The sequence below is a fragment of the Cupressus sempervirens genome, chromosome 10 (genome assembly GCF_028749045.1).
Source record: "Cupressus sempervirens isolate cs-2001-9-10 chromosome 10, ASM2874904v1, whole genome shotgun sequence".
NCBI lineage: Eukaryota > Viridiplantae > Streptophyta > Pinopsida > Cupressales > Cupressaceae > Cupressus > Cupressus sempervirens.
The window spans coordinates 131,467,785-131,494,329 of NC_143127.1; the positions used below are offsets into that span (position 1 = coordinate 131,467,785).

General features: G+C 38.4%; 1 protein-coding gene across 2 annotated transcripts in view; it reads left to right on the plus strand.

The window, feature by feature from the left end:
- Positions 1-26,545, plus strand: part of LOC149532963 (S-adenosyl-L-methionine-dependent methyltransferases superfamily protein) — a 152,169-nt gene that overhangs the window by 35,210 nt on the left and 90,414 nt on the right. For both annotated transcript variants that reach the window (XM_089803209.1, XM_089803210.1), the window contains exon 10: positions 15,525-15,801. In XM_089803209.1, the coding sequence (XP_089659335.1) occupies positions 15,525-15,801 (277 nt within the window). The remainder of the gene's footprint in view (positions 1-15,524; positions 15,802-26,545) is intronic.

Here is a 26,545-nt window from a genome sequence, read left to right on the forward strand (position 1 = left end):
AATTAGGAGTCTTGACTATATATTAAAAAGAGAAATATACAATGAGAGAGCATATATATAAGAGAAATATACAATGAGAGCGAAATAGAGAGCAAATTTAAGGTGAATTGTATTTGGATGTTGAATAAAAGGGCCGTTTTAGTGTTAGAAAGCAAAAAAGATATTAAAGAAGTCATATTAAATAAGTTAGACCCATTTAAAACCTTGGCTTGCTTGTTGATCCTTGAGGATTCGTACTGATCTGGGCAGGATCCTTGTTTTACACAGTGGATTCGCTTGAATTTGTGGTCCGCAAATTTAGATGAATCCACTGTGTAAAACAAGAATCTGCCCAAATCATCACGAATGCGGATCCGGCCTCTAGGTCACAAGTCCAGGAGCTAAGCAAAAAGTCGCACTTGGGCCTTGGTGTAGATGACACTTTGTCCCCTTTGGTGCGGAGCAACACTGACAAAGAACCTGAAATTCTAGGGTTTTTGAGAACCCTCATGGAAATGGGTTGGCTGATTTGAACCAAATTGCTAAGGAAACTTGGAGGCTGAAGAAATCTTTTTTTAGTAAATATCAAACGAAAGAAGATAAAAGAAATTGAGCAAAGGTATGTAATTCCTTGGATAAATTAGGCCCTGTTTCAATTAATGTTACTTGCGAGGGTTGGAATGGATATGTTTCATTGCTCAGAAAAAAGGGTATGTTTTTGAGGTGGTCTGGAAGTGGCTAACGGTGCTCAAATTCAAAGGGTGATATATGGAGGAGATCCAAGATGGAGATTTGTGTAGGCATATTCCCAAAGTGTTCCAAGCAGTGGCAGTACTTGCAATAGATATCCTTTGTCGACAAGTAGTTATTGCACATTGACTATTTGCATCCTTAACATGGATTAGATCAACAAAGTGTTCGATCTGACTGATGCAACTAACAAATTTCCCATAGTTGATATAGGCTGCAGTTTTATCTTTACCATTACCAAAGTCACCCTGTTTGCTCTTTCTTGGATTTTGTTTTGGAGGATTAGGATTAGCAGGAGCATTGCCAATGTTGTGTTGAGGAAACACATTTTGGTATAATTGGAGGCTAGTATTGGGTGAAGCTTGTGTAGGAAGATCCATGGTGATCTTCAATCTATAACTCCTTGGATATAGTGTTTAAACTTCATGCACTTGATTATGGCATGTCCATTAACATGATGATAGCCATAGTACTCATTTTCCTTGTACCATGCGTGTTTGGGTTGATTTTTATCGAAGGGTTGAGTTTGCAAGTACTCAATTAGTTCGGCCATGGCCATTTTGTCAAAGATTACTTCCAGAGGTTTGCCAAGAGGGTGGTTGCGCTTTTGAGTATTGTGGACTCACAATTTCTTGTCCTTAGGGGATCGGTATAGCGTTTGTTTGGTTTGTTGGTGGTTGATAAGGTGGCACTGGTTATTGATAAGCTGACATAAATGACTTAGAGTTAGTGGCGAGAACATGCACATGTTTGGTGTCAGTGGCTCCATCAGTTGCAATGTTCTTATTTTTGTTCCAATAATGGGGATGGTCATTACTAGGTCTATCATGGTGGTTTTCTTTGTAATGTTCGATTGTGTTGTCTTGTGGGAGATCTCTCTCTTGTCAAATCCCTTCGTTTAGATGTCCTTGTAGGTGTGTATACAATTCCTATGCATGTAATGTGTCGTGCTTAGGGTGTAAGTTGTTGATTGTAGTGACCCTTACCAATAGGCCACTAAACAAATCCTAAATTTAATACACTGCTGAAAGTATATTGCTGAATTAAGAAATTGTTCTGCTTAAATAATTGATGTAAAATAGTGCCAATGTATTCATTCAATGATCACCAAAATGTTTTTACATATGATATGCAATTTTCAGCACTGAAACATTACAACATGGCACATTACAGACAAACCCTAACTGTCTGAATCCAACTAAGAACTTGTTACAACTACAGACTGAAATGAAGAACCTAGATTAATCAAGTGTTGGAGGCTGAATGCTGAAGATGATATGATGAAAGTGCAACTCTAGTTGAAACTCCAAACCAGCAATTAAGCACCAGTGAAAGGACTGAAATATCCTTCCCACAGCTACAATAATTCAGTGATCTTTCACACCCTCAAAATTGCGTACCAATTGAGAGTTTTCGTTTTCAATGGCCAATTGTGACTACTTTCAGAAACCCTAGGCTCCACAACGCACATTAGCAAATATCAATAATAAATCTCGATGATAGGCAATGAGCCCTCAATGCCTATTTATTCTTTTTTTTCTCGATAGGTCGGCCTTCTTTTTAATTTTTTCTCCGCTTCTTCCAGCAACCTCTAGAAGATTGTTTTATTTAATGACTTTATAAAATATATCACTTTATTGAGTTAATTAAATATAAAGTTATCTTGTAATATATATTTTTTATTGATAACTTTATAAATAATTAACTCCTCCAAAAACAGGGACATTACATCGATGAATATCTTGACGACATGTTTCTCAGGAAGATGACATGACAAATGCGTTGTAAGGGTTTGTCACTGTCGAAGGGAGTCAACTAGGTTTTCGCCTCCTTTTTGTTTAGTTTTGCATGGGTCCAAGAGTGATAGTTCGTTTTCAACCATATGTGTGTATTGTGACACATTTTTTTCCAACAACTTTGCAAAGGTCGTGACTATGTTGTAACTCCAAGGCTTTTTGGAAAGAGGCACATGAGGAAAGTGTTTTTGTAAGAAACCTCTTAACAGCCCATGAAGAACTCTTTGACGTGCGCAATAGGATCTCCCTACCCTCGATATTTGTTATATATCGATGTTCAAAGTAGAGCGATCAAAAGGGTAAGGACAAACCTTCTCAAACTTAAAGGTGTTGGTCTCTGTCTCTGCATGCAACTCTTTGAGGTCATTATTCATTTCTTCCCACTCAGGGTAAATAGTTGGTGGAGTGGGCATGCCCACAGTGTTGGGCCCTGATGTTTTATATGGGTTAGATGGTGCAGGTGAGTATGGAGGGTTTTGATGGGTGTATTGTGGGGTTTGATGGGAAGATTGGCCTTTTGTGTACATTGGCTATGGTAGATTTTGGGGAGGAGGTTAAGCAAAAAATTGCTCTAGATCGAGTTTGCACATATTTCTATTGATGGGGTTGCAGATACTACTGCAGAGGTTGGGGATACTATTATGGAGGATAGGTGTGCTGCTGCTGCAATGGTGTTTGATAGGATGTTGCATGTTGCTGGGTAGCTTGATTGGCGGGAAGGGTTTAGGAATAACCTGTATAAGTTAGGGGTGCACTTGCACTACTGTAAGATGGGTATGTGCCTTGGATGTTGGTTGCTGTGTGAGGGGGTGCTAGATAGTTGAAGTAGATGGGTTAACTTGTTTAGGCTGTAGCATTATTTGAGCAACAACAAATGAAAGCATGCCCAAGTAGTTGGTGAGTTCAACTTGCGGAGGTGGTTGTGTTGGGTGGGCCACAAAGAGGTTTGGGGGTTACAAAGTGGAAGGTTGCAATTGCGTTTGAATACCTTGGGTGTGCATTTGTGCTTGTGTGAGGCCCCAAGAGTATGATGATGTGGGTGGGGAAATTGTGTTGTGAAGACCATGTGATAGCTTGCATTGTTGTAGTATTTGGGACTTCTAGAAACAGGGTCGTGGCTATAATGGTTTGTGGGTTAAGCAGTTGATTCATGGGTCCTATAGGGGGCATCCTTGTTGTGAACTTAGGTGTTTGTTGCACTTGCAAAGTGACAAGTGGTTATGATGCTGAGATGACATTTGGCTATAGTGTGGGTTGTTGCAATGAGGGGACAATAGAAGCTCTTGCAATGAACTATAGAAGCTCCTGCAATGATGGAAGGAGTGGAAGGGTGTCCTTGTTGGGACATTGGAGGTGTGGATGGTGTATTGACCAAAGAAGCTCCTTGGGCAAGAAAAGGTGTTTGTTGTAGTGTGGATTGAACCAAGGGTTGTGAGTTGGAAGGATGTGTGATCTGGGGGATGGTTGTAACAATTGAGTGAATCTCATGCCAAAGTCCAGGATCTATTTTATGACTGGTTGGTCTATAGGACCAAGTGCTCTAGGAAGTTAACTTGGTAAGTACCCTCTCGGGGAAATTTAGCAATGATGGAGTCATGTTTTTGGCATATGACAATAATAACCATATGGGCATTACTTGGATGATTCATGAAGGTTTCCATGGTTTCAGTAATTGGGAGGTCATCCTAGTACACTTTAACTTGTACTTGGTTTTGGGGGTCAAAGGTGACAATGATGTTATTAGGATCTGGTGTTGTGCTTTAGGAACCTACAGTGAGATTAGGATCTCATGTCAGAGTCCATGATCTATTTTATGATAGGTTGGTATATCTCCTTCGGGATGTACAAAGGACGTGTTGAGTCTATAGGACCAAGTACCCTAGGGAGGTAAGTGACAATTTAGCAATGATAAGAGTTACATTTTTGGCATATGACAATTATAACCATATGCGCATTAGATGAATGCTTCGTGAAGGCTTCCATGGTGCCAGTAGTTGGGAGTTCATCCTAGTACACTTCAATTTATACTTATTTTTGGGGGTCAAAAGTGACAGTGGTGTTATTAGGATTTGGTGTTGTGCTTGAGGAACTTGTAGTGAGATTAGGATCCATATCCTTTGTTTTCTTTTATTTTGTGTTTGGTGGCATGAAATGCAAATTCTACTATGTATGGAGGATTGCTTGGATGCATAATGTGACTATGGATGATTTTGGGAGGAGGTTGAGTAGAAAATTGTTGGAGATTTAGTTTGCAGATATTGTTGATGAGGGGGTTGTAGATACTGCTATAGAGGAGGTTAGGGATATTGGAGGATAGGTGTGCTGCTGCTGCAATGGTGTTTGATATGATGTAGCATGTTGATGGGTAGCTTGATTGGCAGAAAGGGTATAGGAATGACCTATATAGGTTGGGGGTGCACTTGTACTGCTATAAGATAAGTATATGCCTTGTATGCTAGTTGCTACAGGAGGCTGTGCTAGATAGTTGATGTAAGTAGATGGGTTAACTTGTTGAGGTTGTGGCATTGTTTGAGCAACAATAGACAAAGGCATAACTAAGTAGGTGGTGAATGGTTGTGTTGGGTGGTGGCCTGCAAAGAGGACTAGGGGTTGCAAAGTGGAAGGCTGCAATTGTGTTTGGATACCTTGGGCGTGCATTTGTCCTTGTGTGAGGCTCCAAGAGGATGATGAAGTGTGCGGGGAAATTGTGTTGCAAAGCTAGGCCATATGATAGCTTGTGCTGTTGCAGTATTTGGGACTCTTGGAAACGGGGTCGTGGCTATAATGGTTTGCGGGATAAGCAGTTGATTCATGGGTCCTATATGGGGCATCCTTGTTGTGAACTCAGGTGTTTGCTGCACTTGCAAGGTGACAAGTGGTTACGATGCTAGGATGACATTTGATTGTTACAATGCGAATTGTTGCGACAAAGGGACAATTGCTTGCATGGGGAGTGGAGGTGTTGAAGCTCGTGCAATGATGAAAGGAGTGGAAGGGGGTCCTTGGTAGGACACTTGAGGCACAGGTGGTGGATTGACCGAAGAAGCTCCTTGGGCAGGAAAAGATGTCTATTGTAGTGTGGAGTGAACTGAGGGTTGTGAGTTGAAAGGATGTGTGATCTAGGGGATGTTTGCAACAAGAGGATATTGTCAAATATATTGATGTTAAAGGTCTTAGAATACTTTTGAAGTTTGGAAGAAATTAGAGCAAGTTTATGGAGGTGATAAGCATTTGTAGAAAGCAAGAGAAGAAAGTCTCAGAGGCAAGTGTGATGACATGAAGATGGTAGAAGGAGAGAACATCAAAGATGTGGTTGACACAATCAGAGGTTCAGGTGGTGTTAGGGAAGAAGAAGCTGTGGCAAGTAAAATGTTAAGAACTTTGTTTTCTGGTTATGCCATTAGAGTGTTAGCTATCAATGAATTGAGAACTTTTAAGAAGGCATCTGTCGATGAACCGATCGGTAAGCTCATTGCTTTTGAGCATAACAACTATGATAACAATATTTTGAAGGTTGAAACAACCTTCAAGGCCTTTATAGTAAGTGTAATCACCTAAAAATGGTCATCTAAACTATTAGCCCCCTTCTCAACATTTTGGCTAAATTAATTAATTATTTGCCTAGGCTAAATTGCTAAAAATCAATTTATTTGATTTTGACCTATAGTTTGACTATATTATTCTAAGTCCATATTTGATTGAAAGAACATGTCCCCCTTTTAATTAAATAAAAGAACCCATTCTTCTAACCCACTCAATCTGCACACAAAGTCCTTTTCTTATTTTCAAATTAAAAGAAAAGGCTTTTGTCTCACATGAAAAGTCAACTCCTTTTCATTGGTTGACTTGCTCTTGCACATGGATTATGCAAAAAGTCAATCCCCACCCTTGATTATCCACTTCTTGATCTTGATCTCAACTGTTCGTCTACCTTTAAAAGAGAGAGCTCTCTCCTTCTCAAAGGATCCCGTTTTTGAGTATTGTTATGCTGTAGGTTTCTCAACAGATTTCTTAGAGCTTTGTGGAGAAGTTCTACTTGTCTAAATTCTCTCATCACCATTTTCATACTAGCTTAGAGTCATTTGCAAGTAGTTTAATTCATTATGCAATAGCTTAAATCACTTAGTTTAATTAGCATGGCTTGGTAGCGTTCTCATATTGTTAGCATAGTTGCATTGTACATCTCATTCTAGCATAGATCATACTTGCATTGCATACTTGAGGACTTCTTTTGACACTAGCACTCTTGCTCTTGCCTCAAGAATCTCCCATTTCATGGTTTACTAGCAAGGGTTGCATCTCTAAGGCTCATTTGAGAGCTCATTTCATACTTGTTTTATGCCCCTTGCACTCCATGACTAGGGAGCTCTAAGCCGCCATTCAAGCATTCCAATCCATGGAAGTTTAATTAGCATGGCTTGGTAGCATTCTCATATTGTTAGCATAGTTGCATTGTGCGTCTCATTCTAGCATAGATCATACTTGCATTGCATACTTGAGAACTTCTTTTGACACTAGCACTCTTGCTCTTGTCTCAAGAATCTCCCATTTCATGGTTTACTAGCAATGGTTGCATCTCTAAGATTCATTTGAGAGCTCATTTCATACTTGTTTTATGCTCCTTGCACTCCATGACTAGGGAGCTCGAAGCCGCCATTCAAGCATTCCAATCCATGGAATAACTTGGATAGAAGGGTTTAGATAAGTGCACAATTCTAGTGTACAATAAGTAATCCTTCAAGGAAAGCTAAAGAGATTCTTCGGAATGTGATAGCTTGTCAAGTCTATCCAGGGATATTGATGCTGCTCTCTTGGAGGAAGAAAGAAAACAAGGAGAACTCGAAGCATTAATAGCAAGAACGCTACCTAGAGGAACTAGTATGTACAAAGGCAAACTACCTTTAATATGTCTCTCTTGTAAGAAGATTGGACATATTGCTGCTAGGTGTCCAAATGGAGAATCACAAAAAGAGAAAGACACACACAAGAAGTATAGGGGAAGTCCAAGAAACAATGCTATGTAGGTTTGGATGACGTAGAAACCGATTAAGATTTTGATAGAAATGGGAAGAAGAGATTGTCTTTGTTGCAATCAAAGAGGATCGTCCCATAGAAGACAAAAAGGGGGAGAAAGCACTTGTGTCACACATAAGACTGAGTGATGACTGGATCATAGAGAGTGGATGGTCACATCACATGACCGGTGACAAGAGTAAGTTAATTACGCTCAAAGAATTTAATGGTGGAATTGTAAGGTTTTGTAGTAGTTCACTATGTTTACTACAAGGTAAAGGCACTATTTTCCTTTAATGGTAAAGGAACCACTAACGATGTATACTATGTTGAAGGTCTAATCATAATCTATTAAGTGTGGGACAACTGAATGACAAAGTTTACAGACTGGAATTCAACAGAGTTTTATGCAGAATCATTGGAAAATCCGGTGATGAGATAACTACTGGAAGACAAACTAGAGGTAACTTATTTAAGTTGAACAATACTATTAATAGTTGTCTGGTTGCTAGAGTGGAGGACAATTGGTTATGGCATAAATGGTTTTGACATGTGAAATTTGATTGCTTGGTGAAAGTAAGCAAGGTCAATGTAGGAAGAGGATTGCCACGCCTTGTGAAACCAAAGAACTTGATGTATAAGGAATGTCAACTTGGTAAGTTAACTAGTTCATCTTTCAAGAGCAAGTGTTTTTCTTTAGAGAATGTACTTGATTTATTGCATACCAATCTATGTGGTCCTATGAGGCAGAGAAGTTGTAATGGAATAGATACTTCATCTTATTTATTGATAATTATTCAAGAATAATGTGGGTGACTTTTCTCAAGGAGAAGTCTTAAGGCATTCAACAAATTTACCCTATGAGATAGAGAAGTTGTAATGGAATAGATACTTCATCTTATTTATTGATAATTATTCAAGAATGATGTGGGTGACTTTTCTCAAGGAGAAGTCTGAGGCATTCAACAAATCTAAAGCTTTCATAGCATTGGTAAAGAAGGGATCAAGTAAAATCTTGAAGTGTCTAAGATCAGATAGAGGGAGTGAGTTCACATTTGATGAGTTTATGAAGTACTGTGAAGATAATAGAGTCAAAAGATAGATGTCTACTTCGAGAACTCCTCATCATAATGGTTTTACAGAAAGAATGAATAGAACAATAGTAGATGCTACAAGGACCATGTTGATTTAAGGAGGATGTACCAAGGATCTATTGGAGAGAAGCAATAAGCATTGCAGTATACATTTTAAACTGGGTACCTATGAAGAAGGAAACAAATAAGACACCCTATGAGCTATAGTATGGTCACTCTCCAAGTGTTAATTATCTCAAGATTTTTGGTAGTAAGTGTTACATTAAAAGAGATGATTTTTAGGAAAGTTTGAACCCAAAAGTGATGAAGGTATATTTTTTGGTTACCCAACTAAAAGTAGAGCTTATAAATGCTTTAATAAAAGAACTAATAGAATGGTTGGGAGTGTGAATGTTAAGATTGATAAATTTCCTGAGAAATCAGAAGGAACAAGCAAAAAAGAGACATAAGGTGACTAGACAATAGAATTTATTGAATTGGGAAGATTACTAAGGAATCAATAAAAGATAATGATTGAGAAAGAGCCATGAAAGAAGAGCTAGATCAGATTAAAAAGAATGAAACATGGACTCTTGTACCAATACCTGAAGACAAGAATGTGTTAGGTACCAAATTGGTCTTCAGAAACTAAGTGAATAAAGAAATAAAGTGATTTGAAACAAGGCAATACTTGTATGCAAGGGACATGCTCAAGAAGAAGGCCTAGATTATGGTGAGACATTTGCTCTAATTGCAAGATTGGAAGGGTCAGAGTGTTATTGGTTTATATGGCATTCAAGAAGTTCAAAGTATATCAAATGGCTGACAAGTCAACTTTCTTGAATGGAATTATGGAGGAGGAGGTTTACATTGAACAACCAGATAAATTTGACTAATCAAGGACAAGAATATGGTATGCAAACTTCACAAAGCACTATATTGACTGAAGCAAGCCCTCAAAGCTTGGTATGAAAGACTACATTCTTATTTCATTAAAACTAGTTCCAATAGGATTTCACATGACAATATCGTTTACTGGAAGGTTGAAGGTGAAAAGGTATTGATAGCTGAAGTCTTTGTTGATAATATGATCTTTGGAGGTGATGACGAGATGAGTATGTCAATTGGTAATGAAATGAAGAAAGAATTTGAGATGTCAGTGATTGGAGTGCTCAATTTTTTTATGGGATTGTATATATCTTAGTTGGATAGTGGAACATACCTCAATCCATCAAAGTATATGAAGGAAGTGTTGACGACATTTGGCATGGAAGGTGCTAGACCGGTTAGTACCTTAATGGTTACGGGTTGTAAACTCTCTAAGGATGATAATTCAAATCCTGTTGATGCTACTTTGTACAGGTTAATGATCGATACGTTACATTATGTTGTGCACAGTAAACCAGATTTAGCACAGGTAGTTGGGGTAGTGGCAAGGTTCCAGTTAGGCCCAAAGGAATGCCACATGGTTGTTAAAAGAATGTTCAAATATCTTAAGGGGACTGTTGATTATGGTTTGTGGTATGCTCATATGGAGATTTATCTTTGAATGGCTTTAAAATGCTGATTGGGCAGGAAATATTGATGACCGGAAGAGCATAAGTGGAGATGCATTCTTTCTAGGTGGTAGGCTTGTGTCTTGGACAAACAAAAAAGAGAAGCAAAGTATGTATCTGCAGCAATAAGCTGCACTCAGATAGCTTGGATGAAGCAGATTCTTGAAGGGATCAAAGAGAAGATAACTGAACTGGTAATAATCTATTGTAACAGTACTAGTGGCATAAACATTTCCAAGAATCCAGTGATGCACTTGAAAACTAAACACATTGCCATGAAGTATCATTTCCTAAGAGAACATGTGCAGGAGAAGGTGGTGAGGTTGGAATGCATTCCAACAAAAGAGCGATTGCAGATATATTCTGTAAACCACTTATTGATAGTACTTTTGAGTATCTTAGAATAAGTTGGGGGTCATGCCTTTACTTCAAAATTAAGATGCATGTGTTGCACCAATCCAATGAGCTCTACAATTTATATTTCAATGGATTGATGTAAAGGGGACTATTCCTTAGGGCGAGTTTCATTTCAAATAAGCATGACACTTTTGGCATTGTTGTCAAGGGGAGAGATGTAAAGAAAAGGGGGAGAAGTTTATGAGAATGAAGAGGATCCACAAAGTATGAAGACTAGACGAAGAATATGAAGAGAAGCTGGTCAACAATTATGTATTTCAAGAACATGTTGTGAATACTTCGATTTTTTTTGGTGTTATGTGTTGATGTTGTGTGGATGATTATTTGTTGTTGCATCTTCCTTTACATGCATGTTGTGAATACTTCGAGAAAAGTTTTATCAAATCCAAGTTTTATTTTGTTGTAGATTATTGATTCACCCCCCCTTCAATAATCTTTGGGTCTGATTATTCCAATAGTTTGACTATTTGATTTGTCTTCTAGGTCAATTTGTTCACTTGCAAGAATTGATTTTGAAGCATACATCAAAGGCATTGACTATGCTTAGTATACCTTGACTTAGATTTTGGGCATGATAGACAGCTCTTGGAAACACACATCTGAAAACAGTCTTGCAAAAGACAAAGCAACTTTGCAGGAGGCAAGCAATTGTGACTTTGCAAAATTTTGATACTGTTTGATACTTCATTTGTGTATGTTCTGTACTGACCTTTTCAAGGCACCCTATTTTTACGTGGTTTGTAAATACAAAGACAATACGAGTACTTTCTAGCCTAAGAGCTGCAACTTGATATCCCTTCAGCTCACACAGTCGTGTCACCCCCTGGAGGGCACCTATGTTTTTTTGTTTTGCAAGAGCTATGCAAAATACAATCAAATGAGACTACACAAGGAGAATTCCAATGTTGTATCATCTTCTTTAAAGCACTCAAGAGGATACATATGGTGAGTGTCTTCAAGAGAGATTCTTCCCCCTCCTTGCACAAACATTATTACACTTCCAGAGTTAAATCATGTAGGCTACTAATTGATCTCTATTAGTAAGATTCGTGGCAGCTTCCCAATTGGTTTGTATGTGCATGACTCACTTAAAAGCCTAGTTGACCATGTTGGCTACTTAGGGATACTTCACTTAATCTAGACTACCATGAACATTCATCCCCTAAGCTCCAGGAGTTAAGACCGAAATTTACCTAGAGTCTTATTTGTATACCAGTCGAGGGATCTACTCATTCGAAGTTTGTCCTCTAAAGAGAGAAATGCTCCCCTCTAGATAGGCCTCACTCGAAGAAATGACTAAGATGAGCTTTCTCTTCACCCAAGATCTATGAAAGTGAGGGGAGAGGATACAACTAAGTTTAATCACTCACATCACTTAGATTAAGGGTTTGTTTGGTATGTTCTTTTCTGGGAGATGTGGTTGTGCTCTCTCAAGACACAAATACATTAATCCTTAAGTGATTGCTTGTTTGATTGATGGATAAAACTATGCAACTACAAAAGGTAATAGATGATAGAAGACCTCAAGAACTAGCATGAGGAGCTTCCAACAATGGATGATGAAGATTCAAGCTCATGACAACAAGGGAACTTGCATATAAGAAGCTAAAAATAATTCATTTTAACCAACATGATCTTAGAAGTAAACTAAGAACAAGATTGCTATGAAAAATAATAAAATGCTTAAAGAAATTCTAGAGCTACTAACATGATAACAATGCAATTCTAATTGATTCATTTTGTTTCGCCAAGGGCTCTATTTATAGATTTTTGGGTGGATTTTGGAGGCTTGGATGAGGTGGCAACTATGTGGCATCCGTATAGGAGCCACATGGGAGACACATAGGCTAGATGGGATGGTCATGCAAAAGTCAACAAAAATTATTTAAGCTTTCAAAGGCCCAAGGTTGCCCACACGTGTGAGAAACATTGGAGAAAGAATTGGGGGACAAAGGTGTAAGGGGGCAGTTGGAGAATTTAAGGAAGCTGGGTGACTTCCTTGGGACATGTGAGCAACTCATTAGTGTTAATTGGTTATTGAATCACTTTTTAAGTGAGGTTAGTGTATCTAGCAAGTGAAGTGATGGGTGTAGGGTAGGTTTCTAGGTTGGTATTGGGGTTAGATTTAAATTAGACTTAGATTAATCAAGGCTTAGAGCCTTATAGACAATAGAATATGTAGGATTTTAAATAAATATGATTTTATTTAAAATGGATTTTATGTGGGGGAATGTATTAAGTTAAATTTAGTACATGAGAGAAGGGCATTTAGATAAATTAAATTTAAAAACCTTATAGAGTGAATCTAATGTAATTAAATATAACTGATTAAATAGATATAAGCATCTAACAAAGATAATTAATTAATTGAAATTAGTTATAATGTTATAGCAGATTATTAATTAAATAATTTAATTTATAAGACAATTTTGGACATCTACACCAATATCTGACGAGCAACATCAAAATGCTCTATGGCTGTGGCAATCATGCTGTTATTAAGTTTTAAGCTTAAGATGCCTAACCTAATGATAAGGACTTTAACATTCTTAATTTCCCATGCAAATGTTCTGACACAAAATCTGTACTGTAATATGAGTTTGTATGCACATCACTCACCTAATGATAGCATTGTGTGTGTTGTCATCAGCACACACATCAACAACTAAGGTACTGTGGCTATGTACCACAAAGATGGCTCAATTGGCAAGTAGAATCTGCTGATATACCAGTGTCTCCGCATACTTCTGCTCCCAATATAACTGCCTATGCATCCAAGTCATGATCCTCGGATCCAATGCCATCAAATGAACTTTCTAACTTGTTTCCCAAGGCCTGATATACAAATTCAGACTTGTTGTGACTTGATTTTTTAAATGCATAAATCATTTTTATTCCCAAATCTTGAGTGTCATTGCTAGGAATCTTCATCAAATCCTCTTCCACACGTGGAATGGTTGTTATCTCATCATAGCGCAAAGAATTCTGATTGCCATTACAAAAATCAGAACTCGTACAGCTTATATCCTCTACACATTTCTCATCTTTGACACTCACAAGTTGTGTGCCGGCATTTCTCACCTGAAATCATCCTTTGCCTTTGTTTGAAACATGATGGTTGGGATCGATTTTCAGTTTAAAATCTGAGATCAAGTCTTGAAATTTTTACTTTGAAGATCTGATTTCATGCCATTGGGTGGAGAGATCGATTTCTTTACAAGCCTGCAACATACTTGTTATGCCCGGGAAAGCTCACACTTAGTTGGGAATCGACGTGGATTCAAACTGTGGTCTCATCTAGGGGGCAGAAATTTGAGATTAGAGGAACTTGATTGGGATGCTGACCAGACCCCTCTTCTCTAATTCTCTCTAGGTTGGGATCCCTTGTGTGTAGATGCTATCCTTATTGGTGAGGTTGGAACCGGACCTCTCCAAGTCCCAACTTCATGTTGCCCTCCCTTGCAGTTCATAAGTCTACTTTCCCTCAAAAAGACTTCACTTCACCTTCTCCTTCTTCGTTTCAATTTCAATACTTCTTCATGATTAAGTGTAATTGGTTTCACATCAAATTTCAAGACATGATCACGAATTTCTTCTTAATCTGGGATCTGATTTTGGTGTTTTTTCTGAGAGACTGGTCTTTAACCCTCTTGAATTGGATCTACTTGGGTAGGGAAGTCCTGATTGTGCACCTTGAAACCCTCGTATTTCAAAGCTACAATGCCAATGGAGTTGAAATTCCTTCAAGGCAAGGGGGCGGAAGTCTGGGGTATAAAGTCCCGGCTTGGATTTAGTGAGGTCAGAATCCAATCTCTTCAAGTCCTAGCTCCATGTTGTGGCATCTCAAAAACATGCTCTCTCCTTACGAAATTTCATAAACTCACCCCTCTTTTCATTATTTTTCTTCTTTTTAACTCCTCAAAGACTTAAAAACTCCCTTTCTTTCAAGCATAAACTTCTGCCCCATTGTTCCATCTTGTTTCTCATCTCATGTTCCCATCACTCCACTCTCCATTCTTCAAACTCTATTTCTTCCTTTCCCAAAGACGAGAACCTAGACTGTACACTAGATCCTTCTCTTCTTAGATTATGACTCAATCTTATTTTGGCATTTGGATGCTTTGCTCAAGACTTCATACCTGTTGACTCTTAGGTGGATAAAAGTTACTCAAACTCATACCTCTGACCTGGAGGCTTTGAAATTGCCACTAAACTAAGGCTACCAGAGACAACTATTCCTACTGCCAACCAAAAAATGGGGTTTCCCATTTGCAGTGGGGCGCGTGTTTTACAACACAACACCATGCCACTCTTCAATTTGGTGTTTATTTTGTTCCAAGTTGTCACCAAAACTTACCATGATATCTGGAATCTCACTCTGAGAAAAACCATAATCTCACTGTGAGGAAAACCCTAGTGAAAAGAATATAAATATGTAAACAAGAGTTTTGCTGCAATGTTTGTTTTCACTGTCTTTCTTCGTCTGTAATATCCCACAGTGTAATGTTTGATCTTTCCTTGATGTAATTAACTTCAACTCAATGAAGTTAATCAGTTAATCTCACAAATCAGAAATGAAGCCAGTACAATATTTGATGGCGTGTGTAATATTGGTGGTAAACTGCACGATCATGCATATGAATGATAATTGATCCCAATGCAGAGATAGAATTTCTGGAATCTAATTATTAATGAAATATGCTGCTGCATGATATATGAAAACTTTGTAGTTATTAACAATATCAATAAACCACAGCCCACACCAACACTATTTTCTTTATTCCAATCAATGTTTACTGATCAGGGAACTAATGTGAGGTTGCAGATTTGTGATGAATTCAAGGTTATAAAAGTAGATACCAGAAAAAGTGGAAGCTATTCTTATAAAAACGCTTTCCCTTGAATTGCTGACTTTTTTTTCACCAAACCTTCTTTTGTAGGTTGTTTCTCCTCTCACAGGAAGAATTATTGTTGAAGATGTATGCACTGACAATGGTAGATCTGACAGTCTCAGCCTGTCTACAAAGAGTGAAATTTATCGGCGGCTCATTTTTGAAAGATGTCCTGGTTTGATCCAGTCAGAGGCATTATTGAAAAACTCAAAGAATCTTAGGCAAGATGAGAAGATGAAAAAGTCAATTGATGATAAACATCATTTGAATTCTAAGAAGAAAAAAAATCGGAGAATTGGAGATTCAGGCTTTTCTGCAATGCAAGGTAAGCCTATAAATGGTTTGTTTATTGATCATTTGCGATGGATAGTTTTGGGAGATTTCCATATATATTTTTTTATTTGGTAAAATAGTTGGAGTTCCTTTGCTTGAAAGATCTCAAATCTGTAGCTACATTGAACAACTGACATCAAGACACGATTACTGGCAGCCAATAAGAAGAACAAGATGAAGAAAATAGCACCTCCATAGAACATCCCAAAGCAGACATACAATTGGTTCAAACAACTGTAGTCATTAAGAGTAAGATTATCATTATACATACTTCTGTCACATTAACCTATAAAAGCAGAAACTGGTAAAACTCGTGATCAGAATATGCAATCCCAGTTTCGTCTTAAAGTTAAAACTGGTGGGTGCCTGTCAAATCTGGCTCAAACTGGCAAATAACCAGTCAAAGTTGAATAAACACCAGTGTTTTTGGTGGGGTTTTCAAATTGGTAGTGATTTAGGATTGGACAATTTTTAAATTTCCATTTGTTTTCTATTTTTTTCGTTTTCTAAACCCATGTGGTTGAATTCAATTTATACCATCTCTTTGCCATGCAAGTATAATACTAAAATATATTAACTTATGGTCTCATCAGAGTAGAGCACAATCAATAAACTAAAGGTACCATCACAATCAACTAAGTGCTTTCTGAAAAGGTCTGCAACAAGAGATCTTAGAAGGTGCAAAACTTCTGATGAAGAAGACAAAATTTTGGGACCTTCTGAATTCCATAGGCCCCCCTCCAGTAAAGTTTAGCAGCTAGTGGCTTGTACTTGTCCCTAAGCTCCTCAAGCTCTCGCGTGTCAATGGGATCCATCATCTCAGTGACAGAATTTTCTGCCTTGGTGATGCAGTCTCGTTCAGAGGAACCTCAAAGAGATCTGTCCAAATCATGAAGCCTCGAGTCCCACAGCGGAATCAACAACAAAAGAACAGTAATCAAACGAACTATTCAATAACAGATCTTCACATTTTCACAAAATCATGAATTTTGGGACCTGAATTCCATAGGCCCCCCTTCAGTAAACTTTAGCAGCTAGTGGCTTGTCTTTGTCCCTAAGCTCCTCAAGCTAATGTGTGTCAATGGGAACCATCATCTCAGTGACAGAAATTTCTGCCTTGGTGATGCAGTCTTGGTCAGAGGAACCTCAAAGTGATCTGTCCAAACTGCCAAGCCTTGAGTTCCACAGTGGAATCAACAACAAAAGAACAGTAATCAAACAAACTATTCAATAACAGATCTTCACATTATCACAAACCATGATGTCTAGATCATGCTCTGACGCCTGTGGCAAATTTTGATTCAACTCAAAGTAATGCAACTGTAAACACATAAATTGACTAACTAAACAATCTGAAAAATAAATATTTTTCGTTGATGCAAGATTGCCAACAACCTGTAATGTCCCTGTTTTTGGAGGAGTTAATTATTTATAAAGTTATCAATAAAAAAAATATATTACAAGATAACTTTATATTTAATTAACTTAATAAAGTGATATATTTTATAAAGTCATTAAATAAAACAATCTTCTAGAGGTCGGTGGAAGAAGCGGAGAAAAAATTAAAAAGGAGGCCGACCTATCGAGAAAAAAAAAATAGATAGGCATTGAGGGCTCACTGCCTATCATCGAGATTTATTATTGATATTTGCTGATGTGCGTTGTGGAGCCTAGGGTTTTTGCAAGTAGTCACAATTGGCCATTGAGAACGAAAACTCTCAATTGGTACGCAATTTTGAGGGTGTGAAAGATCACCTGAATTATTGTAGCTATGGGAGGGATATTTCAGTCCTTTCACTTGTGCTTAATTGCTGGTTTGGAGTTTCAACTAGAGTTGCACTTTCATCATATCATCTTCAGCATTCAGCCTTCAGCACTTGATTAATCCAGGTTCTTCATTTCAGTCTGTAGTTGTAACAAGTTCTTAGTTGGATTCAAACAGTTAGGGTTTGTCTATAATGTGCCATGTTGTAATGTTTCAGTGCTGAAAATTGCATATCATATGTAAAAACATTTTGGTGATCATTGAATGAATACATTGGCACTATTTTACATCAATTATTTAAGCAGAACAATTTTTTAATTCAGCAATATACTTTCAGCAGTGTATTAAATTTAGGGTTTGTTTAGTGGCCTGTTGGTAAGGGTCACTACAGTGGTATTAGAGTGGTTTCCTGCCAGCCTGATAGGGTTAATGCAGCCAATTTAGTTTACAAAAGAACCAACATAATTGAGAATATGACTGAGAGACATTCTCAAAGCCCACCCAGAACTATGCATGATGATGAGACTTTACAGCATCAGGAGAGGCTTCTATAGTCAATAGAGGCAAGTAGACAAGCAATGATGGTTATGATGCAACATTTGATTGGGAAAAATAGGAGAAATAATCATAATAATGACCAGGATGATAGGAGCATAGCAGGATCACAACATAGGACATGGTCTGGAACAGTTGACAGACCCACACGTCCTACATTCAGGGAAGAAACTCTAGCACGCACACCTGATGTTATGGTAACAGATATTGTAGATGAACTCTGACAAGCGAGGAATGAGTGGGATTCATTAATAGGATATGTATAGGATGGATGGACATTTGACAGGTACCTGAACTACGGAGCTGCCAGGCAGAAGCAGGTAGATAAACACAATGAGTTGCAACAGGTCACCAACAAGTTGGTATTACCCACATTTGATGGCAGTGGAAAAATGACTGCTCGTGCTTGGATTCATAAAGTGGACACTTTCCTATCTCTGAAGACTATGAGAGAATATGAAGCACTCAAGTATGCCACTTTAGACTTAGATGGGGTAGCACATGATTGGTGGACACATGGCATGATCACATTGCAACACAATCAGGTAACCACTTATCAGGAGTTTGTGGATAGATTAATAGAAAGGTTTGATAAAAAAAATCCTGAAATTTATTTTTGGGAGTTAGCCCAGTTGAGACAATCAGGAGGCTTAGAACAATTTATCAATGACTTCCAGAAGCTTGCAGTGATGGTGCCTGACATTTCAGAAAGGAGGCTAGTCATTTTATTCACAGAGGGATTAACTGAACCACTCAAGGGGTGGGTAAAGGCCTTTGATCCTCCTACATTACAGGAAGCCATGAAGAAAGCCCGCAGTATGGAACTTGCAGCTCCAGCAAACCGGTTTAGTTCAAAGGGTTCTTCATCATTTAGAGATAACAAAGGGGAATTCAGCAAGGGTAAGGAGAAGGTTAGTGACTCAAAAGGCAAGCCAACTGCACCTTGGGATAAGGAAACGCTTAATGACCTGCATAGGAAGAAGCTATGCTTCTTTTGCAAAGGTCCCTATGAGTTTGGTCATGATTGTCCTATGAGGCCTAAGGGGAAGGCTAACCGGGTGATGTGGGCTTATTACGAAGGTTCAGATTCAGACATCTCAGAGCACCATGATGAGGATCTTGATGAGGCCGAGGGTGAACAAGAGGTAGATAGTGCTGAGAAAAAAGAGGTTCCAGATCTACATTTACAGGAGGCACGTCTGTCTAGTATTCAAAGAGAGGGATCTTTCAGATTTCGGGGAGTCTTGGCAGGACAAAAAGTTATTACTTTGTTGGATACAGGTGCCACGCATAATTTCATTGATGCACGATTTGTGGAGAGGCGTGGACTCACTACTGAGGAGTTTGAGGGATTGAGAGTCAAGGTAGCCGATGGATATACTCTTTGTTGTGACAGGATGGTGTGAGATCTACCTTTGCGCCTGAACAACTATGAGTTTAAGGCAGACTATCATGTGGTCAACATGGGTGACATGGACATAGTACTTGGGATGCAGTGGCTACATTCTTTGAAGGAGGTTACCTTGAGATTGGAGGATATGGAGATACGATTCGTGGTGGATGGCAGGACTCATGTGCTGAAGGCTATCCGTAATGGTGATGTAAAGACTATCTCATTTAGGCTGTTGGAGAGATTAGCCAGGCATAATAATTTAGAGTGGATGGCAATATGCACCTTGATGCCTACCCAAGAGGAGCAACATAAGACTAAATATCATTCAGATATTTAGAAATTGAGAATCAAGTATGAGAAGGTATTCAGTGAGATTCCACCAGGCAAGCCACCAGATAGAGGTATTGAGCACATTATTGAGCTGGAGGAAGGCGCTAAGCCTTTCATGATCACACCATACCGGCACCCAAAACGACTCAAGGATGAGATCGAGAGGACCATCAAGGAGTTGCTAGCTATGGGACACATCCGACCAAGTAAGTCACCTTTTGCATCATCTATTGTTTTGGTAAAAAAGAAGGATGGTACTCTGCGAATGTGTATTGATTACAGGGTGTTGAATAAGAGAACTATAAAGAACAGGTATCCCATCCGATGCATCGATGAGTTGATAGACGAATTGCATGGGGCTTATTTTTTCACAAAAATTGATTTGAGATCAGGCTATTACCAAATCAGAGTTCGAGAGTAGGATATTGAAAAAACTGCTTTTAGATGTCATTGTGGGCATTTCGAGTTTGTAGTCATGCCTTTTGGTTTGACTAATGCACCTGCCACTTTTCAGTCCATTATGAACAAGGTCTTCCACCATCAGTTGAGGAAATTTGTGCTGGTATTCTTCGATGATATTTTGATCTATAGCAGGACATGGCAGGAACATTTAGAGCACTTGGAGACAATAGTGAGCATTTTACAGAGAGAGTCCTTGTATGCCAAGGAGTCCAAATGTGATTTGGGGATGACAAAATTGTTGTATCTTGGACACATCATTAGTGCAGAAGGAGTGCGAATGGATCTTGAAAAGATTCACGCTATTGTTGATTGGCCACCACCAGAGAACCTTACACAGTTAAGGGGGTTCCTTAGTCTATGTGGATTCTATCGCAGGTTTGTCAATGGCTACTCATGACATGCAACACCCATGACAGATTTGCTGAAGAAAGGAGGATTTGTGTGGACTCAGGAGGCACAAGATTGTTTTATGCGGTTCAAGGAAATAATGACTACATGCCTAGTATTAACATTGCCTGATTTCACGAAGCCATTCGAGCTTCAATGTGATGCTTCTGGAGAGGGAGTTCGTGCTATACTAATGCAAGACAAACATCCTATAGCTTATGAGAGCAGGAAACTCAGAGGGCTTGAGAGATCATTCAGCATATATGATAAGGAGATGTTGGCCATCATGCATGCCTTGGCCAAATTTAGATAGTATCTTGTGGGCAACAAATTTTGTGTTAAAACTAATCATAATAGTTTGAGGCACTTTTTGGGACAGCGGGACCTAAATGATCGTCAGCAGAAGTGGGTGAGTAAGTTACAGGCCTATGATTTTGATATCACCTATATTAAGGGGACACAGAATATTGTTGCAGATGCTTTATCTCGTAGGCCACACCTCACTTCTATGATTCAGATATCAGAGGACTGGTGACACTTGATTGTAGCAGAATATGCTAGAGACACATGGGCCTCTGATATAGTGGAGGGAAAAGTGATCGACACTAGGTACACTCTCATAGATGATTTGATCATTTACAAGAATAGGATTTACTTAGTCCCAGGATCAAAAGTGAAGCAGTTGATTTTGAGAGCATTCCATAATTCACCTACAGTAGGCCATCCTAGGTATTTCAAGACTTACAGGTTAGTACGAGAGTGGTTCACTTGGAAGGGATTTAAGGCTGATGTTTTGCAGTATGTGCGTGAATGTCAAGTTTTCCAGCAGAACAAACAAGAGCACACTTATCCAGCAGGACTCCTACAACCACTTCCTATTCCTAAAAGGAAGTGGGAGTGCATCTCTATGGATTTTATCACGGGCTTGCCTAGGGCCCAGGGGCGCGATTGTATTTATGTGGTTGTGGATAGGCTAACAAAATATGCTCACTTCTTCCCTATCACTACTACATACTCAGCAACTCAGGTGGCAAAGGTCTTCTTTAGGGAGGTTTTTAGATTACATGGTTTGCCTCGGAGCATTGTGAGTGACAGGGACAGCCACTTCATGAGTCACTTTTGGCAGGAGATATTTCGATTGTGTGGCACTGAGCTTACACCTAGCGCTAGTTATCACCCACAGACCGATGGTCAATAGAGATTGTAAACAAATGGGTGGAAGGGTATTTGAGGAATTATTTGGCAGATCAACAGCGAGCTTGGATCAGATGGATATATCTCTGTGAGTATTGTTACAATACTACATATCATATGACTATACAAATGACACCCTTCATGGCACTTTACGGTTATGAGGCACCTAGTTTCTTAGATTTGTTGTTGGGAGACAGTCGAGTACCCCGTGCAAGTGAACTATTACAGGAAAGTAAGGATATAGTTGCTACTCTCAGAGACAACATTGCTAGAGCTCAGAACTAGCAAAAGCAGTATGTAGACAAGAAGAACTGAGCGTAGTTTTGAGGTAAATGATATGGTTTACCTCATGTTGTAGCCATATAAGCAGTCCACTCTCAAGAAGAGTGGTGCAGAGAAACTCAAGCCACGCTATTATGGACCATTCAGGATCATCAGGCGAGTTGGTGAGGTGGCTTATGAGTTGGAGCTTCCCATAGATAGTAGAGTGCACAATGTGTTTCATGTATCACGCCTCAAAAAGGCGTTGGGTCAGAATGTGATGCCTTCTGTAGTATTACCTCCCTTGGATGATGAGGGGAAACTGATCTTAGTGCCAGAATCCATTCTGGATAGTAGAGAGAAGCAGCTTCGCAGGAGAGTAATCAGAGAGTATCTGGTTAAGTGGAAAGATTTACCTGTTGAAGATGCTACTTGGGAGGGAGAAGTGAGTTTGCAACATCCAGCATTAAGATTGCTTGAGGCCAAGCAATTTTAGGAGGGGCGGACCTGTAATGTCCCTGTTTTTGGAGGAGTTAATTATTTATAAAGTTATCAATTAAAAAAATATATTACAAGATAACTTTATATTTAATTAACTTAATTAAGTGATATATTTTATAAAATCATTAAATAAAACAATCTTCTAGAGGTTGCTGGAAGAAGTGGAGAAAAAATTAAAAAGGAGGCCGATCTATCGAGAAAAAAAAGAATAAATAGGCATTGAGGGCTAATTGCCTATCATCGAGGATTTATTATTGATATTTGCTGATGTGCATTGTGGAGCCTAGGGTTTCTGCAAGTAGTCACAATTGGCCATTGAGAACGAAAAATCTCAATTGGTACGCAATTTTGAGGGTGTGAAAGTTCACTTGAATTATTGTAGCTGTGGGAAGGATATTTCAGTCCTTTCACTTGTGCTTAATTGCTGGTTTGGAGTTTCAACTAGAGTTGCACTTTCATCATATCATCTTCAGCATTCAGCCTCCAGCACTTGATCAATCCAGGTTCTTCATTTCAGTCTGTAGTTGTAACAAGTTCTTAGTTGGATTCAGACAGTTAGGGTTTGTCTGTAATGTGCCATGTTGTAATGTTTCAGTCCTGAAAATTGCATATCATATGTAAAAACATTTTGGTGATCATTGAATGAATACATTGGCACTATTTTACATCAATTATTTAAACAGAACAATTTCTTAATTCAGCAATATACTTTCAGCAGTGTATTAAATTTAGGATCTGTTTAGTGGCTTGTTGGTAAGGTTCACTACACAACCCAAGGATGCTCTTGCATCAGACACCCTGTTGATTCCGAAAATCACAGATTGGAATCCTATGAGCCTTGCCAACTCAATGCTGGGATCCCAACTCATTATGGCGAACTTGACAGGACTGACAACTTTAGTTCAAGTCCTCTACGCTTCTGGCTCCGCAGTGCCAAGGTGGGTATGCCTGTTCCTAAGACAGCTCCTATTGCTATTAGGCTTTTTATAGCAGACAACCTAATCACAAATGCAATAGAAAGAATTTAAAGAATTTAAAGAATCTTCAATATGCATTTGATTACACAAATATGTAAAATGCTCAAAAATATGCTCTCCTTAAAAGTTTTAATGATTACTTTGAAAAATGCTCTGGAAAATAATTCTTCAGATCTCAATGTTCTGAAATTAAAATGGTTATGAATAATTTAAAATGCTTTATATAGGAATGCTTATAATTTATAATCAGAGAATGAGTTGATCAGTAAAAGGAGTCATAGAGGTAAACCACCAACTTGAAACCTTAAACAGATAATTATTCTAAATGATGGATAAGACCAGTGCCTTATTTTCTTGGGCAGAAGAAATAATTAGAATGCAGGCTTTTAAATATAACTTTATAGGATGACATTAATTTGAATACCATCTATTATCCTAATATCAGAAATATAGACAATTACATATATATGCAATCCAGAATCAATTTCAATGGATTTTAACTTCTGAGAGAAGACCAATCAAAACAAGGTTAAGAACTTAAGACAACATACAAATGTTCCACAATAGTCCTGCTGTTCAAATTCTGAATGCTGGAGAAATTCAAATTTCTGATGTCTTCTAGAAATAATCTGCTGCTTTCCTGGGCAACTACAAAGATTTGTCATTATATGTGATCTTGATTATCTGCCTTTCAGAAAATGAAATACAGAGCCTTATATTTGTTACATCAGATTTTAAATCCTAATTGAAAATGCAAATTGGCAGGATGTCTGTGCTCTTTTATTTCAAATTTCTGATCTCATTCCTAAAGTCCTCCATCATTTGTTCAATCTTCCTAGGTGTCATTCTTCTTGGCAACATCTCTCCCAATCCTCTAGTGCATTTGCCTCATCTCGATGATCTGTCTCAGGGTTTCAATTGCCTCTTCCTTGGCAATCTATGGAACACACCTTCAGCTGGCTCCAACTCAGCAACCTTTTCACACTTGAAATGCCTTCAGCACTCACTCAAGTTTCACAATCTGCAATAATTGGCTTCCCAATCCTACTTGTGCAAATCCTCTGCAATTACATGCCACATCCACTCTCTACCACCCCACAACTAACACAACTTTGGCTTCACAAGCTCAGGATATCCGATTTTATTGATTGAAGGCATTACGAGTCTAGCATGTTCATTGGGTGGGTATGATAGAAATGGGGAGGCGTTAATGGTTCTCGCAGAGTGCTTTGTGTTGAATTAAAAAAAAGATTTTAATTGGCTATCTATCAAAGAGTGTATGGTGGAAGTATTTGTTGTCGATCATGACTTTCACATTTCCATTGCGTTGGGAGTCTCCTTAGAATGTAGTTATGGAAATCCCATTTTTGCATGTTTACTGTGAGTGGAATTTTTCATTGCGAAGGCAATGAAGGTGCGAGATATTGAATAAACACGAGGGCTTTGTGTTTTAATTCATTCTTGGTAGTGATCTACAGTTGTGTATATTGTTGGACAAAAATACTATTTTTGGCATGTAAGTTATTTGTTATTTGGAGAAAAAGTGATTCGTTGTATTGAGTAGTGTTTGGATTGTGGATGTTAAGGAAGTCAAACAGACTTGATTTGAGCATTCTTGCAATTGTTGGGTGTGTCTTGGGGAGTCGTGGTTTGTAATATTAACAAAGTAATGAGACTCGGACCCAGCTCTGACTCAGTAAGGGCAATTCGGCTCATGACCTGACTTAGACTCAGTTGTGACTCAATAGTGACTCGGCGAGCCAGAGTATATTAATAGGAATACCTTATAGAAATATAAGATATTTGATGACTTGGCAGGTCAGGGGCATGGGTCATTTTGACTTGACAGGGGTGGCCCGACTTGTCGACTTGGGTGACTCGTGATGAGTCATGTTACTATGATTATTAACATTTGTGTGAAGGATTTTGATTTATTGGTGTGATTATTTCAAAGGGTTAGATGGTATGTGAACCTGATCTTCTACCTTGTGGAAGTATTCATGGATGGTATGTGAACATTATTTTCTACCCTGTGGAGGTATTTATGGATGGTGTGTAAAATTGTTTTTCTACTCTATGGATGTATTCATGGATGGTGTGTGAAATTGTTTTTCTACTCTGTGGAGGTATTCATGAAATTAATGCTGCTATCATATAATATTGTGTGTGGAATACTATGGAAATAGGAATATCCTTAAATTCTTTTGTTGCTGATATAAAGGGAGTCATATTCGTTTTGTTTTTGAAGAATAGTGTGCTGCTGCTGTATATTTCAGATTAATGGGTGTTGTTTAATTCGTGCATGTTTTTTGAAGTGCCAAGAGTGTTATTGAGTTTTGCATTTGAGTTGTTATGTTAGATGCCTAGTTTGAGATGTATTACCAGAACAATATACTTAATAACTATTCACTAGGAGTACCAGATACGAATCACAGATATCATTACATGAGCAAACGGAGAAAACACAAAATCATATAATGGGATATGGCAGAATGATATAAATTTCATAGCATAATAATATTGAGTACACTACTATCATGATAGTTTGCTTCCTTCCATTGTGGATACAATTAGGCCCCATGGTTGGTTAAGTCCACCAACCATCTCTAACATCTTTTGGACAACTATTTTATTATTCTACCCCTTAACTAACAATTATTATTAATCCACCCGGAAAAGTTGTCGTCTTCCAAATGGCAGAAAAAAATAAAAATCAAAGCAACTGTACTACTACTGTGATGGATGAAAAGATGTCCTAGGAGTAGCTGAGGTAGTGGTCCATGGAAGCTTGCTTTTGAGAAGCCTTAGGTCCCTTTCCACAAATAGCTGTTTCTCCCTCACGGCTTCAGCAATCTTAGGGCATCCATGTTCCTTTTGGCTATCACCAACTTCTGCTTCTTATCTAGGCTTG